The sequence below is a fragment of the Ctenopharyngodon idella genome, chromosome 6 (genome assembly GCF_019924925.1).
Source record: "Ctenopharyngodon idella isolate HZGC_01 chromosome 6, HZGC01, whole genome shotgun sequence".
Lineage (NCBI taxonomy): Eukaryota > Metazoa > Chordata > Actinopteri > Cypriniformes > Xenocyprididae > Ctenopharyngodon > Ctenopharyngodon idella.
In genome coordinates this window covers 28,418,005-28,436,265 of record NC_067225.1, presented here as the reverse complement: position 1 = coordinate 28,436,265, position 18,261 = coordinate 28,418,005, and the positions used below count along the sequence as shown (strand labels likewise).

Sequence of the window (18,261 nt, the reverse complement as noted above, 5' to 3'; positions counted from 1 at the left end):
TATTCCTTTAATGAGTTTACATATTATAGATGATTATGTAAGTTGTTCTGAAAAGATGCTCATTTTACAAGAACCTTTTTCAGATGAAGTTGTCTTAGTGTTTGTTTAAGTGGTCATAGTTAATGAGGCTTTACTAATAGAAAGTAGAGCTCAACCTTTAGAAGATTGAGCTGTTTTGTCCCTCATTCTGCTCTCTCTCCTTCCCAAGTGTCTCTGTTGTGAAACAATATCATCCTTCACTGTGATGTCCTCAGCTGGAGCGTTATAAAACCAAACATAACTTCATTATCCAGAAACTTTTGCAGATATGTAGCTAACTTTCATAAGTTACTGAATTATTTTGTCTGAGGTGCCATTTTACACTTGCCTTTGGGAATATCTTTACTTAAATTTGGTGCTTTAAGTTGAGTCTAAGTTCAGTTGAGTTTAGTTGGTAAAGTTATGATAGCTCTGTTCTAAAAAAAAACCTAGCGATCTGCCTGCCTAGACAGCATTTTAAGATGATATAGGCACACTCTCAGTGCAAGGCTGTTCCAAAATGTAGATGTTTGAGCTAAACTCTAAGACAGCATTGCATGTATCATGAGAAGTGTCTATTGCAACATGCTCGGTGAAAAATCCAGGATGGCCAATTGAGAGGAAAATACATGCTCTTCTGTAATGGATAAAATATATTGATAAAAATGGTAATAAAACCATCAATGAAATGGGTTTTCATTAAATTTCCAGAAACTTGGGAAGTTAAGGCCTTTGCACACTGAGTCCGAAATTTTCGCATGTGTTTTTTCGTATTCGTGTTCCTAAAAATTTGTCACGCACAGAGACCTTGCACACTGAGTCTGATGCATATTAATGAATCCGTTGCGAAAAAATTTGCAAAACAATACAAAATGGAGTCTTCAAGGAGTGAGCATGATTTAGTTGTCCTCTCTCTTCTTAAAAAGAGAAAAAGAGAGAGGAAATATTGGGTCCATCCAATCCCGAGACTGCGTAGAGAGGAAGAAGAGTTTCACCTCATCAAGGAGCTGCGTGATTATCCCGAGCGTTTCAAAGTTTACTTCAGGATGTCTGTGGCTCAGTTCGATGCTTGGCTAGCGATCTGTCAATCTGTCTTTATATTCTGTCTCTTTGTATTCTGCAATTTGTTACTGCTACTGCTTTGTGCTGTAGACAACGTGGATCAACTTGTCAGATGGCATTCGGGATTTTGGCGTTCGCTTGTACGGTGGCTCTGAATTGTCAAAACGTCTCTCAAAATGCGTGCCACGGATGCGAAAAATGCAGAAAATCGAACCTGATCCGAATTTTTTTTTATGACGGACAAAAGTTTCGGAGGCAGTGTGTAAACGTGATTGACACAACGCGAGGTCGTATTTATTTTTTAACGTGCGAACATTTCGGACGCGAATTTCGGACTCAGTGTGCAAAGACCATTAAGCTGGGGAATTTTGGAAATATTCCAAGTTGGAAAGTTTCCAAAATTCCCCGGTTTCCAATGGAAACTTAACAGGAATTTATGGGAATTAATTGGAAATTGGGTAATTTATACACACTGTATCATATACAAACATAAATATAAACATTTTGTGAGTAGAACGTTAATCGGTTCTTTTGTTGAACAACAAAAAAGCATGACTGTTGATTAAAATAAACATATTCCCTATGACCCACACACACACACCAAAAAAAAGTTTCATTTAAAATGTAAAATGAAAGCAGATTCAATAGCCCTGTAGTATAGTGTGTTGTGTGCATGTGATTGAGGAATGCGCAAGGTAATAATTCAACTGAATTTGCATTAAATCTGGTTGTTTTATCCGAGACTATGCTAGAAGATGTTATTATTTCAACTACATTTAAGTTCCCTGTTATAGGCTAACCTGCAATTTTGCAAATTTCCAGTTTATTCCCATTAATTCCCATATATTCCCATTAATTCCCATGGAAAGTTTCCAACTTGAAACATTCCCAGAATTTTGCGGCCTTAGTTGTCACCCAACATATGCGTTACACCGTGTCTACACCGGACGCGAGCGGCGCTACACGTGAAAAGACAATAGAACCCATTATAATCAGTGATAATGTCTACACTGGATGCGGCACGACAAATTCCCGACAGTAAACAGATTTCCCGTTCTATTTCTGACGTAGTCCAAGTGCTTTGCAACGGTCAGCTTCTCGCATTCATTGTAAGCAGCTTTTTAGCTTTTTTATCGCGATGCGATAAAAGTCGAGTCTGGTGTAGACACGGTGTTAGAGTATTACATTGTTATCTTAACAACATTCTAACATCAAACTCAACTGAAATGAATTCTTAGTCGAGTCTTTTGAATGCTATTTTGTTTTTTGCTATTTTTGTTTTGTTTTTTGAGTTCTAAACTGAGTGTTAAAAACAGAGCTGTATTTGTAGAAGACTAAACCAGAAATGCAGTCTCATTGTGATAAGATTGTGAAAATGAGAAACAATCTCAGATAACATCTAAAAATATAGGATAATTATAGATTAATATGAGATTAGTGAGCTTAATCAGATTAGTAGCGTGAAAAGTCAATTAAATGAGGAATAATCGTGCATCTCTTATTGCAGCTGCAGTGTAGTTGGATAAGACACAGGAGCATGTAGTCTGAGCCACACGCTGTTAAAATTCATCGCATGATGTGAGATATTTACTCAGCAAACTCTTCCGCCCAAATGCCTCTCAGACTTGACAGCTGTGCCGAGCGCACACCTTTTGAGGAGGCTGCTTATGTAACGTGTCAAAACTATAAACTCTGCCTTCACAAACTCCCATCAACCCTTTTACCCTAGATGGGTTTGTTGGAGCTGATGGCTATCCAGATCGCCCCCATCTCAGTTTGTTCTGCAGAATAATGAATACACTTTTTTTTTTTAATGTCACAATGGGAGGCTAAAATGGAATTTCCTTGTTTGTCAGAATAAAAGACAAACAAGCGTTGCTGTAACACATGGTGCGTTGAGTTTTAACTATTATCGTTAAACAGAGGCAGCATGTAAGCAATGCTCTGCTCTTGGCAGCTAGAAGCAACAATAGTACCTGAGTTTGTTTGCTCTTTACACTTGAACTAACCTACAGTTGAGGTAGCATACAATGAACTCTGTCTGAATGTTGTGAACTAGACAAATAGTTTGCCAAGGCAACTTTGAATGTTGGCATGGTGAAATCTAGAACTTTGAAGGTATTTATTTATTTATTTTATAATATATGTTATTATTATATTAACGCATACATTTTAATTTATATTACATGTGTACTTATGTTACTAAGCCATTGCTATGGTGCCTGAATGGTTGCTAATGCATTACTAAGAAGTTGCTAGGGTGATCTGGGTGGTAACTAATGTGTTCTGGTTGTTTCTATATATAGATGACATTATTGTTACATAATAAAAATACAGACAGACAGACAGAATGACAGACAGACAGACAGATAGATAGATAGATAGATAGATAGATAGATAGATAGATAGATAGATAGATAGATAGATAGATAGATAGATAGACAGGAAAAATCTGAATCTGACAGTGTACCCATGTATATACAATTTTACAGGACAACATAAGAAAAGGAAAATTCGGGCCAGTGAAGTGTTTAGAATAGATTTGACATTGTCATCTTCAAGTTTACAGGGCTGCTGTAATTTATGTCATCAGTTTAAGTCCTCGGTGTATGGTTTTTGACCAGCTATATAATTTATCACCATCTTGTAGTCAAAAGCTGAGCGTCAGGGAGTTTTTAGCACACACACGTAGCAGACACTTTAGACTTGCTCTCTCATGTACCTGCAGAGGGTGAGACATTCTGAATAGGGGATCATTATTAATAACACGCCAATTAGAAAGCATATGCATGCACACAAAGTTCACTAACGAGGGCAGTTTGGTGAGAGAAGGCAAGTGTGCTCTCTTTTCTCTCTCTCTCTTTCTCTCTCTATTCTTTTTTCTTTCATACATTATCTATAATCACACAGGAAACTTTACCTCAGAGAACCCATTCTATGAGGAACAGAAAACATTGGTTCCAATTAATTCTCTTTTAAATGGTCTTCTGGTCAATTGTTTCTATATATAGATGACATTATTGTTACATCATAGGTTCTTTTTGAACAACAGACCAAGTTATTCCAAAGCTTTATTCCGTATTTGAATTTGTCAGACATGTAGAGGGTTGTTGAATACACATCCTCACATCTGAAGTCTAAGAAATTTACTGTATATAAAATCAGTGCATCTTTACTACTTAAGTACACATTTCTCCACATGAGTAATAATAATTCATAGCCTTAACTGCTGGTTTCGATGGTACATATTACTGTATACAAGGGTTTATTTTATGATTTTCATTTGCATATAATTTAATATAGAGCTGTTAAACACCGCAGTTCTGAAGGTCCTGTTAGATAATTGATGGTCAATTATTATTTTTCCCTGCATTTTTTGGTCATTTTCAGCTCAATTTGAAAGAAGTGCTAATATAGAAAAGTAGGATGCCTGAAGTTTCTCAGCCAAGCGAGTGATTTAATGTGTAGTGTATTAATTAAAATGCTTATTTACCTTTGTGGGCCTTTAGTCTTTACAGCAAGTATGATTAAGTGTTTTTACTGCATTCTCAGTGTTGTATTTATTGGATTGTTTGTCTCTATATTTTATTTTGTATTTTCTCCATTCTATACTGTGTATTCTGAATTACTTTACATTGTGCATTTTATGACCGCTATCCATCGCAGCTTTGCACAATATGGCACATGCTGACCTCTGCACAGCATTAACTACCTCAGTGCAGTACCTCATCACACAGACACTTTCACTATCTGCAATCATTGTTGGGACAATTGTATTTTGTTTTTTCTCTTTTTATCCAGGAGAGAAACAAACCCACTTTGACTTTGACTGTGACCGCTAACAGGATTGGTTCAAAATCTCCAACCCCAATCCTCTCCACGATAAACTCTCTCACCTTTCTTCTCACTCTCTGAGCTTCAAGGCTTTTTGCACTCTTTGCTTGTTGCTCATTGGTTGGAGAATTTATAAGGATGGAGGAACAAAGTGAGAGAGAGAGAGAGGAGAGGTGAAGGGATCAATAACAACGGTGAAAAATCGTACACAATTGCAGCAACTTCCTTACAAATTAGCACTCTGTATGAGGCACAACGGTAGGTTGCAGGAAGTAAAAGTCCCATTCATTTTCTCCATAGAGAAATTGATTTTTTTGCGATATTGTATAAACCTTTCAAGACAAACCTAATGTGAGGTCCAAGGTTGTTAAATGATGATATATGTTTGTGGAGAAGGCACAAGTCAGTGTGATTCCTCTTATTTTAAGGCACCATGTTTAATTGCTGAATTCCCAGTGAAGTACTATACTCTCCTGAATAGAGGCTTCATATTCAGATACGTTTCTGTGAGCATGGAAATGGGAATTGCGGCAAAAAAGAGCTCTGCAGTGTCCATCTAGTCCCTTAAAGCATTTCAAATGACATAATTGTATCTGCCTACACACTGAAATGATGTGTGTATACCGATGCATATTTAATTCTTATAATTACTCAGTAGTTTTATATACTTCTGATCAAATTAGGTTTTTTTTTTATTTTTCAGATTACTTTTTAATTATCCATCCATCCATCCATCCATCCATTGTTTCTGTCAGGCGGAATCCTTGTATCTCCATATTTCTGCATTTTATTGATCACCCTTTACGTCTGTCTTTGGGTTTTGCAAATATTTAACCAATGAAAAGGATTAAAAAGAGCTTGTGACTAAACCTCATAATTCCATTGGATCCTCAAACATAGATTGATAGATAGAAATATATAACATCAACTTTGACAACATGGTTTAATTATTTAAAAATGAGACTTTTGCCTCAATAAACTCCTAATTTACTGATTATTAATAGTTAGTAAGGTAGTTGTTTTAGTGGTTAAGTTTAGGTATGGGGTAGGATTACAGGATGTAGAATAGGGTAATTTGAATAAGGCATTAATATGTGCTTTATAAGTACTAATAAACAGCCAATATATTAATATGCAAGCTAAAAAGCAACTAGTTAATAGTGAGAGTTAGTCCCCAAACTGAAGTGTTACCCAGTGTTTTTTCCATTTCCTGAAAAGTAGCGTTTCCACCCGGCAAGGTTTCCACCCGGCAACACCAATTTGCACATTTCATCATTTTATACTCATAATCAATGACTAGTACTCTGATTTATATTGTACCATTGTTTCAGAGTAGGTTATGTAATTTGCAAAGCTTCATGGAATAGTTGTCTCATAAAAGACATTAGGTACAGTATTTTACCTTTGTCTTTTTTCCATTTTTCAAATAGTTGTTTTATTGGAAACAATTGTTGTAATGCTGTGATTCACCTCAAAGCTGGTTAATTTGGTTCATGCATGTTTTGGAAAAATACATCCAGAAGAGGCAATCACATGTTCAAAAACACCTAGATGGAACTTTACAGGCTTTTTATCTAGATAAATTGTCCACTTTACTAATTGACTAGTCAGTTGCTGGATGACTAGCTAACCATCCGTAGCAGATAAATAGCCAGACGTTCATTCAGTCAATCAGATGGTCTGACAGATTGCTAGATGCCTTAGTCATACTTTCCCAAAGTCCTTTCATATTTATGTTAGAAATCCTTTTGTGTAGACTCTTGAAGGTCTTGGTTATACAGTAAATCCATCCTCATGTAGACAGCAACTGCTGCCACCATTGCAACAACTCGATCTCTCTCTTTGTCAGCAACAGGCTTGCCACATGGCTCCCTATTTAGCTTCAGTGGATCAAACGCTTGACATTCTTTTCCTTTGTAATTTCCCTCCTTCCTCTCTGCATTCTGACACAGAGAGCGCTCCTTATCCTCATATATTAAAGTAACAAGCCACAAGAGGTTTCACATCCTGCCTAAAAAATGCCGCACTATATGGCTTCAGATTAATTATATATATATATATATATATATATATATATATATATATGACATCGAGGTGGTTACCCCATCCCCAAGTCTCAATAATATTTAGGTCCTTCCTTCAATGCAAGACTATGCAAAAATCTAGTTTTATCTAGGGAACAGAATATCATAGAGACTAGGGGATTGATTCTTTTCCACCTAGCAACAACCCAGACTACCCTAGCAACCACTTAGCACTCAGAACACCTTAGCAATACCATAGCAATTCCCTGGCAACCAGCCACATAACTGTAGCATCATGACAGCAAGTTTTGCACGATAAAACACCATTCACATTTTGTTCAGTGGTGGCTGTAGTAGTGTGAAACAACAATACTATGCAAGATCAAACTTGGAAAGATCATTGAAAGACACAGATAAGAAAGTATGACCTGAGTTTGTTCACAAAGTGAGAATCAACATTTTATGTTCTGTCAGCTTTGAATTATTTTCTGTTCTACTCACTTTCTCATCATCTGACTCTGTTGTTCTGTTCTGATTAGCTTTGTTCTCTTCGTCAGTAACAGCTTTTTTGGTCATAGTGCCATTAGGCAGAAATCATAACTCCCTCGCCTCAATGTTGTGACAGACCGAGCTTTCACATTCTCATGAAAAAATACGAGTAATGGCTCTCCACACTGCTTTCAAGAATAACTGCGCACTGTGTTCATGTGGCTGTCTTAGCGATTGTCGTAATGGCTCAAATCTGTCATCAGGCTGAGGCTTTATCTGGGCTCTTCCGGGTACACAGTCTCGGAGAGGTCGGGAGAGCGATCAAGAAATAGTGATTCAGCTGTCTTGCTGCTGTCCTCAAATTCTTGTTTTCAATCCGTTCTGCAGCCAGCTGTTTTTCGACTCTATCGTTCCTGTAACCGCAGTTTTAGCTTCAGAAGTGCCATCACCTTTGAGTGCTTCAGGAGACATCTGCAGGAATATTTTAGAGCTAAAAATGGATAATTTGAGTCACATAATCAGTGACGTCTAATAGATGCATGTGTAACAGGCCTCCTCAGCAGTGCTGTATAGAGAATCAATGGGGAATCGGAGCACAGCTGAGAAAACGAGCCCTTATTTGAGCTGTCGGTGGCAAACAAGCCAAATCAGGCGGAAGTGCCATCTGCTTCTGAACAGTACAGTGTATAGAAGTTTAACCAATTAGATAAATGCGCCGTCTGAGGGGGCAAAAAGGCTGTAGGATGGCCTTTATAAAAATTTACCATGGTAACCAAAGTTTCTGCCACATTTATTGTTACTATAGCAAAATTGTAAAGAATTAATTTAGGATCTTTTTGAAGGGGCCGTTCATACAATACTTTTTTTTTGCCTATGATATATTTTAATTGTTGGTCTAGTGTATGTATACATGAGTCAGATATTTTTGGCCGATGAAGCATGTCTTTTTATTTTAAAATATGTCAGTGCTGTGAACTCAAAAGAAAAAGAAGGTTATAAATACTCGTAACAGTTAAATTATCTGAACTAATTTGTTTAATGTAAATTTGTCCTACTCAAACCACTTAAGTATTTTGAGCGTTAGGGTGTACAGTGTTGCTGCAAGACGTGCTATATTGAAAATTCTGAAAAGGATAGTTTGGGTCCTTGATGCTGCTTGATCATTAGCCGTGTTTTATTTACAGCTATGACTGCTTGACTGAACAGATCTGTGTATTACTGTGCAACACCCTTAACAACCACCATTAGCAACAACGGTAGTAAATGGAGATTTCTTATCTCATGGTAAAACCAAGAACAAAAAAATAGAATGCCCCTGTGCCTTCTGTTTGTTATGTGTTTGTTTGATTTTTTTGTGTGTGTGTATGTCCTTGCCATGGTTTGTGAGCACTGTGACTGGAGGGAATCTGGAGCGGATTATGAAACTGCTCTGCCATTTCTGACACGTATAAAAGGAAACAGAGAAGGACTGCGATAAGAAAAAGGAGAAAACTAAAGGCAAAAATGTCAACTTTAAAAGGGTTATGAGAAAAAAGCAAGGAAGATGAGGAATGACCAAAGATATTGACAGATGAAAATGGGAAATAAAGAGAGTGGCATGGTGATAATGTTCTCAAAAACCTCTGGTCTTCCCCCTAACAAATTCTCTGTCTTCCCTTGACAGGATTATTATATTATTACCTCATTTTATTGGCGGAAGATGAAGGTGGGCGAAGCAAAGGGAGAGAGAGAGAGAGCGATACAGAGCATCTGTCTTATAGCCTCAGACGGCTCTGCCTCAGAACTCAGAATCCAAGAACTTAAGCTGAAAATGATGAAGAGAGTCCAGACCTTTGTCCTGTTGAGGCCAGGAAGAGATAGAGTACTAAAGAGGCAGTAAAGGTCCTCTTCTTGAGGTCCTTTTTGACCCTAGGATGTTAGCTGAGTACTACTTAGAGCCACAAATTAGAGCCAGTTAGATGTTTAATACAGATTTAATACAAATTTCACTGTGCATTTGCATGTGTATAAACTCAAAAATATTTAGAGTCTGAGTCTAAGTCTGAGACCACTTTTGTAATTTTATAATGCTTTTATAATTATTTAAGTGTATTTATTATTAAAGGGGACCTATAATGCTCCTTTCACAAGATGTAATGTAAGTCTCTGGTGTCCCCAGAATGTGTCTGTGACGTTTCAGCTTACAGATCATTTATTATAGCTTGTAAAATTTGCCCCATTTGGGTGTGAGCAAAAATACCATTTTTGTGTGTCCCTTTAAATGCAAATGAGCTGCTGCTCTCGGCCCCCTTTCCAGAAGAGGGCGGAGCTTTAACAGCTCGCGCTTCGGTTGCTCAACAACAACAAAGCTGGAGAATCTCACGCAGGCAAAATGACGATTGTCAGTAACAGTGTTCAGCCTTACATTGTTCAAACCAGAGTTGGACACTGATGGAGTTACAACTTATAGAATGCATCTGAACGTTTTTGAATGATTAGTGGATAAATTTATATAGTTGCTGTGGAGTTGATTCAACTCATCAACTAGCATGTGCTGTCATGTTAATCTTTGTGCGAAATCCAGCATTGAATTGACCCTCGTTTGTGAAGCAGTCCAGCGTAAAATGACGACATGGCAACAACACTCTACTACAACAACTCTTCCTCTTCTCTAAAGCAGGTTTATGTAAATTTTGGGGTTTGTGATGTCAAAAACCAAGAAGAAGCTTGTTATAGTCCCTATCAGCTGTTTGTTGTTGTCCTTAAAAAGCAATTTCTGTAAAAGAAAATATCTCCCTTTGCATTGAACTTTGAGCATTGTAACTTTGCAGATGTTGTTTATGCTCAAACAGCAACATTACACATTAACTAAAGTTAAAAAAGTGAAATCATAATCAACCACCCCTTTAAGTGAATGTAAACACAATTTGGATATGTAAAAATATAGGATTTGTGCTTTAGATCTTGTAGTCTAAATGGAGCCTTGACATTGCAGTAGAAATAAACCTCAGAGTAGATACTATATTTTATTCAATGCAAATGAAAACTAGGCTGTGAGGGATAGTGTGTGCAGTGGGTTGCACTGTTGTGTACCTTCTTATTGATTGCTGAATCGATAAAACATTGAAAATACATCTTTCTGAAAAATTCTCAGGAAAACATCGGTTGTGAAAATAAGATATGACCTAAAACAGTAGAATGTGTCAAACACACTGCCTTTCTCTCTCTCTCACAGCCTTATTTTCATTCACGCAAAATTAAATATGCTGTCTTATCTGACTAATGTCCTTTGAAGACAGTGGCAATAGAGATGATGTGGCTCAGATGGGCTTTTATTAAATTAACATACAATTAAAAGTAAACAAAGTGGTATTCTCATTATCTGGGAAGTGAGATAAAGGTCACAAAGATCCATGGTGATGGTGGACCTTTAGCAGCATTAATGATGGGTCGTATTCACTTGGTGTGACCCTTCAATAGCGTTTCTTGTCCATGTTGCTCTCCTTGACCACATGTGCTGTGTCAAAGTCACTCACTCGTTCACTCATTCACTATTCCCTGTATAGTCAATACCACATGGTGCACCATATGGGGAAGCAATGAATGCAAATAAGTGAGCAATTTTGGATGCTGATACAAATATTGTGTGTCGAGAGTACTCTGGAGCTGTCTTTGTGTACCTTACTTTGTGAACGACATTCATAAACAAGCATACTTATTTTATATACTTATTTAATTTTTGTGTTTTATTTTTGTAAGTTTTTTATTGTTTTATTTTTTATTTTATTTTGTGCATATATTATATAGTATTTTTGTAAGTATTTTAACATATTTTATATTATTTTTGTAAGTTTTATTTTATTCTATTTTATTTCTTTTCTGCAATCTTGAAGCTGTCCCATCCAGGCTGCTTTCAGGTAAAATACATCCATTATCAAATCTACTCAAGAAGCATAGTATTCTCATCCTTCTCTAAAGCAGCAGTATATATATATACTTATATATACATCTCCAAGTCACATTAAGTCATCAAGCCATTAAAATGCTGCTGATATCTGCTCCTCATGTCAACACTATGATAATTCCTGTTTTATCCCTGTCCAAATAAATTAGAATGATGTGATATTTCAGCTTTTCGTGGTTGGTAAATCCTGCTTAATTCAGGACTTCTGATGGGGACACCTGCCTTTCCGCCCAAAGGTTATGACACATAATGGGTCACGCTGTGTTTATGAGGAGATTATGGTGCTTTATGAGAGCTGGCAGCATCGCACAGGGGTGAAGACAGGAGATTATGGGTGAGGGGTTTAGTGGTTTGTGGCATCTGTCTGCACACATTCACACTTTCCTTCTTAAAGGGGTCATGTCATACATTTTTATCATTTTGTTTTTTTCACTCGTAATCGCTGTTTTTTTTTTTTTTTTTTTTTCTGTTGTTCCTTTAATGGATTCATATCACAAGGAATCTAATTTTCCTTTATCTTTTAAGATGAAAGAGCGTGATGAACTATGAAAACATACTGTAGCTTTCAAAACTCAAAACTTTCTCCCAAGCCCAAAAAGTCTGATCTTAACAGTTTGTGCGGCACATTTCAGTGTGGATTGTCTTGTGATCTTGTTGCAGTGCAATGCAAGCTGTTATCGATACAATTAAAAACTATATTTCACACAACAGCAAACCTGCAAGCTGGTGTGTTAGGCACTGGAATTTACTTTTTATGATTTCATATGCAAAGCGGGTGTTTTTTAAAAGCCACAGTGGCAAATTCTTTTGTTCAGAGAGATGTAAAATATCCATGAAAAACTAAAATATGACTGTGTGTACTGTGTAAATGCCCTCTTTAAATATGAAATCAGTAGCTAACACCTCTCGACTGGGCCATTTGCTGTCAGATTAAATTGTTTGTACATCTTCTGCTAGTGATGAAATTGGTTCTTTCAAGTAGGTAATTTTTGATACTAATACAAAAAAACAAATATTTTACATCATGTCATTATTTAAAGTAACTTACTTCTCACTAGAGATGCACCGATATATCTGCCAATAATCGGTATCGGCCCATAAAAGCAATTATTTTCATTATCGGCTATCGACCGATTGTTTAAAAACAGCCATTGATATATATCCTGTCAATCAAAAGGGGGGAGAAAAACTGCAACTCATACTGTGTGTGAAGAAAATCTCTCTTGTGTTGAATTTAGGGCAAGTTAACGCAACAATAACGCATTAACAGTTAAAAAATAGCAACGTTAAAGCAGGCTCTATTTGACCCTATCACCCGTAGTTCAAGCCAGGGTTGCCAGCAAATAGCTATAAATAAACACTAGAGAGGAGCTTATTTACTGTCAATAATATATGTATGTTTGAATACATTTCTTTTTACCATGAAGACAAAACTACATTGCAACTGAGTTGCACACAAACATTTCAGTTTTTATATGAGTATAATTATCATATCTGAAAATGAATAGCAGTTGAATATAATAGCTCTGTTGTTAATTTTAACCTTTATTATAGTAATGTACCTAATGAGAGGGTTCCCTGTATAGTTTGCAGCATTATTTGGGAGAGATTTTTTTCCTTAAGAAAATCGAACTATCGGTATCGGCAGATATCATTCTGAATAATCAGCTATCGAGAAATTTAGTATCGGTGCATCTCTACCTCTCACCTAACTTCATTGTTTCTTGTTACAAATCAGATTATTTAGAACGGTTTTGTGAATGAGTTCAATCTGTTCACTTAAAAGAGATCTGACTCAAAAGAATGACATTGATACTCTTTGCAAAGACTGCACTGTATTGTCAAAGATTAAAAAAACTAATCTGCATTGAAATGTGTCATACAAACTTTTAAAACCAGACTAAAATGATCAAGGACATTGTTAATACTAAATTGCAAATTGGAAAATTACATTTCCAAATGAATATAAACATCTTTTTTAATGTTGGGATCATTCAGAAGGATTTGTGTCCATGAACATAATAACAACATAATAAATAGATCTGACATAATAAATCCAAGGATATCAAAATGAAAACAAACTTCTTCTTCTTCTTCTTCTTTTTTTTTATACAAAAGATCAAAGAAAATGTGATCTCTCATATGACCCTTTTTAATAGCATTTGTTCCCCTCCCTCAAGTTGTGCTGTTGGACTCTCTCTCTCTCTCTCTCTCTCTCTCTCTCTCTGATTCCCTCCATTTTCTCATCCACCCTCAGTCTGTATCAGCAAACAACCTCCGTCTTCCTCTGCAGAGCAACTTTCCCCAACTCTCTGTGAACTCTCCCAGAGTTGCGTCTTTGGAGTTTGGCAGAAAGAGGAAAAGTGAGGCTTTTAAAAGTTCTGTGTGTAGGGTTTTCATTAGGTTTCACTTTTCACAGTTGCTTTCGACACTGTGTCAGCTTGTTTGTGAAGTCTTTTCTGAGTTAGCAAAGCTTATAAGAGACTTACGCCGTGTGTTTTTGTGCAGCTGGCTCTCACATTGAGTGTGTGCGTGTATGTGCAGAGTAAGATGTCACTCTAGTCCTAGAAAATGAAAAACAATTGGGCACTAATAAAAAGAACTTTTCGTACTAGCAAAATCACGAATGACATGCCTCAGTTGTTTTCCTAGGCAGCATTGAGAGTAAATGGAACTTGTGCTTCCATTATAATTCCATAATTTGACGTATTTCATAAGTCTTTTCTCATGCTTTTTAGATTTTTCTCCTGCAGTTTTTGTAAATCTCATGAGGTTTCACAAAAGATCTCAACAATGTCTCAAACTGTGCTCATAGTTTCAGTGAGAACTTACTGATCTTCTAAGATCAAATGTTCAGAGCTATATTATTCATATTCATTGTATAGTTCTATACTCTTACCATATGTCAACATTTGTCAAAATTTTAGACGCAATCTTCTAATATTTTTCAGTTTTATGCTTAAATAAAACATTAAGTCCCCATTAGGTCTCCTTATCTTTTGAAAGAGCAACCTCAGAGCAATAACGTATTTCTTCTGGGAGTTTGTCTTCATTATAATGCCAAGCTTACATAGTTCTGTTTCCATAACCTTTGAAAGGTTTTATAAAATTCCTTTTGCCTTTCTTCCTCTGTCTCTCTCTCTGCAGGTAAAGTGCTGAACACTGATTTAAGGCATTATCTTAGCCTGCAGTTCCAGAAAGGATCAATCGACCACAAACTGCAGCAAGTGATCCGAGACAACCTTTACCTGCGCACCATTCCATGTAAGATGCACACATGCACGCCCAATCTATTAATTTATATTTATTTATTTATTAAGATTAGATTAGAAAGCATTATTAATCCACGTAAGAGGAAACCCATTTGCCACCATTGCACATCACAAACAACACAATTAGACAATTAAACATTAAAAACAACAACACAATCAATCCATGCAAAGAATTACACAACTAATTTAAAAACCTAACTGTGGTAGAAATAAAAGACCTTCTAAATCACTCTGTAGAACACAGAGGCGTCACTAATCTTCCACTAAATGAACATTTAAGTCCATTAAATTTACTACTTATTTTCAACATTGTTTTAAATATAATATAATATAATATAATATAATATATTATATTATATTATATTATATTATATTATATTATATTATATTATATTATAAGTAAGCAATAAGGTATGAGAGGCTGTGCTGTACTCCGCTTCGTGTCGTACCTAACAGCGCCCTTCAGCTGTGACTTATTCATGATACAGCACTAGTCTCGAGTACCTTATTGCTTTAATAAAATGGTTACCACACAATACAAATATTAAAGCCAAAAATATGTGTCAATGCAACTTTCATGAATTAAACTTTCACCAAAAGCCTTCCTTCTGCCTGAAAAAATAGTCCCTTACCGTGAACAGCAATAGAAGTTACATTATTACGCCATTAGATGGCAGCAAAGACTGTCTTTATGATTGTGTCAGTCAGTAGCGAAGACTTTTACATTGAAAAGACTGAATTGTTGTGAACACGGAACAAGACGCAACTGACAAATGCTTTGACTAGCGCTGTCAGTCACGGGAAATCCCCTTAACTGTTAAAAGGACAAGAAAATACATTAGACATTTAAACAGATGTTTTATTATGAACATAGGACTAACCTGAAGGAAAATGCTAAATCTGAATGCAGGTAATAAACTCGCTCACTCGATCTCTTTCTTACAATACTCTTCTACATAATACAGTAAGCATCAACGAACAATATCAATTATCGTGAATAAAACACAGCTATTGACCAATCAGAATCAAGGACAGGAACTAACTGTTTTATAATATAATATAATATAATATAATATAATTTAAATGAACTATATAGTATAAATGAACTTTTAAGTCCACTTAATTTACTACTTATTTATTTTAAACATTGTTTTACACAATATTATACACACATACAGACATTAGGGATTCTTCACCCAAAAATGCAAATTCTGCTTGGACAGAATTCTCATTTTTGGATGCTTTTGGATGCTTATCATGAAACGTAAGAACATTTAGGTACACATGTCCTCTCCATCTTTCTCTAGCAGTCTGGTTATCTCATCTTACCTCTCAGTCTTTTCTCATTTGGTGTTTGGAGTGAATCCTTTGGCCATTTCTCACTCTGGTGTGTCTATTAGTGTAGTTGGGAAGACAGAGCCTCTCCTCTCCTCTCCTGTTGGTCTGGCCCTCTGCAGCACACCGCCAGCTCTCCTTTGTGATGCGCCGCATGAGATGTTTGCTGTTTCTCTGGAGAGTTGTGGAGTGGGTTTCTGAGAGCCTGTTTCTTCTCCAAGCAGTAGCACACTGCTCATTAGTTTCTCATTCAGCTAGTTCGTTATTCCCTATTTAGTCTAATTTGATAAGTGACAGTGACAAATGTGTCAAAAAACACTCTGAGGGGTGAATTAACGATGCTTTAGTAAGTGGTATTTCAGCGCAGAAATTCTGCATCTTATTCACATACTACCTGTACTATGATCTGATACAGTGTCACATGATCCATCAGAAATCATTCCAATATGCTGATTTGGTGCTCAAGAAAAATGTATGCTTATTATCAATGTTGAAAACCATTGTGCTGCTTAATATTTTGTGTGGAAACTGCTACATTTTTTTCAGGATTATTTGATGAATAGAAGATCAAAAGAACAGCATTTATTTAAACAGAAATAAGTTGTAACATTATAAATGTCTTTACTGTTACTTTTGATCAATTTAATGTATCCTTGCTGAATAAAAGTACTTATTAATATATTAAAAAAAAACTTACTGACCTCACACATTTGAACAGTAGTCTATATAATATTAGAAGATCTATATCATAAGATATAGATTATGCTTTGGAGTGTAGTAAATGTTCTGCTGAATTAATACCCTCTGATAATTTTTTTACAAAACACTAGAAATCTGTATATACCTCATGCTGTTTCTTGCTTTTTGTAGCTTCTGTCACTCTAAATATTCTTCTGAAGGGTTTCAGTGTTAGAAATGAGCAGCAAAAGTTTATTTTTAATGAACCATGATCATCGCGATCATCACCAGTTTGCGTGACACATTCCAGTGCCGATTTGTTTGTGAACCTGTCACAATCTAGTGAAGACTATTGCAAAGAGGTTGTTACTGAAGGCAGCCTGGGGCGGTGCAAACCATATTAGACTTGACAGCAAACACGCAGCTCCCGAGTAAAAACGCAGCAAAACGTCGTTACTCACATCACGTAAAGAGGCCATCTGCGTAGACGTCTTAAAGGCACAGCATCAAAAAAATGACCTGTTTACTTTTAAAGGTGAAAGAGAAGGTAGAAAATGGTTATAAAAAAGAAACTTTAACTGATATTATAAGTGGATCTGAGGGAAAGTGACCCATTTAAACAACTTGAAATACAGCCAACGGAGACTGTTTAGCTGTGCATTTTATCACCGGCAATAAATGTAGACATCAGCTTTTATATCCCAGCTGTCGAACTGTCTAATAATAGACTTTTTGATTAACGCATTTTTGTTTTATTTCTAAATCCGTTGAAGTTTAAAACCGAAGAATTAATTATAAATAATTCCCCCATAAGAATGAAATATTACTCTTTGATGTTTATGGAAAATTAGCAGGCTTGAGACAATCCAAATTAACATAAAATGACAAAAAGAACTTCCACTGGATGCCAATTTAAGCATAGCATCGTCTTCTCTTGTCCTTAGGTCACTCTGTGCTTGGCCTAGTTACTCTCTCTCTTTTCTCTCTTTACCTTAGTCAGTAAATTAAGAAGAAGAGCCTGAAACGGCAGAGTAAAGAAGGGAAGAAATGAGGGAAAAAGTCCGAAAATTATAGAGGAAAAAGAGAGTCGGAGGAAGAGAGAGCCTCCGGTATTTGCAATCACAAAGCTGCTTTATGGAGCTATGAACAAAAGTTCTTAAAAGCTCCTCTGATGGAGAGGAATAAAGAGCAGCCTAAGGTACTACTCATATCCCGTCTCCACCAGAATGCTGCTGGAGCAGGTGGTCGCCCGGGGGATCTGCGGACCTCCTTCAGATCTGGCCTGTGATTAAACTGACTTCAGAGGCCAACTAAGATGTAACTGGCTGTTATTACGTAACCTGCTCACAACCTGCCGCATCACAGTCTTTGTTTATAAGTCTTTGGGCGCACCAGAGTTTCCACTGCGTCAGAGAGCACTGCAAATGCTTTCATTTCTAATGTCGCAGGGGCGTAAAGGGAAATACACAAGGGTTTGTGGAAGAGGCGTTACATTATGCAACCAAAAGTCGTTGGAATAGTTTAACATTCTCTGATGTAGGTATTCGTAGAACAATGAGAATTTAAGAATTCAAATTCACTGATTGTTCACATCATTTTAAACTGA

The 18,261-nt window shown here is 36.4% G+C and overlaps 1 protein-coding gene across 1 annotated transcript in view; it reads left to right on the top strand.

Moving 5' to 3' along the window:
* The window catches only part of LOC127513962 (membrane-associated guanylate kinase, WW and PDZ domain-containing protein 3), a 110,965-nt gene that overhangs the window by 54,514 nt on the left and 38,190 nt on the right, over nt 1-18,261 (top strand). Inside the window, 1 exon segment of the mRNA XM_051896221.1 lies at nt 14,518-14,634. Coding sequence (XP_051752181.1) covers nt 14,518-14,634 — 117 coding nt within the window.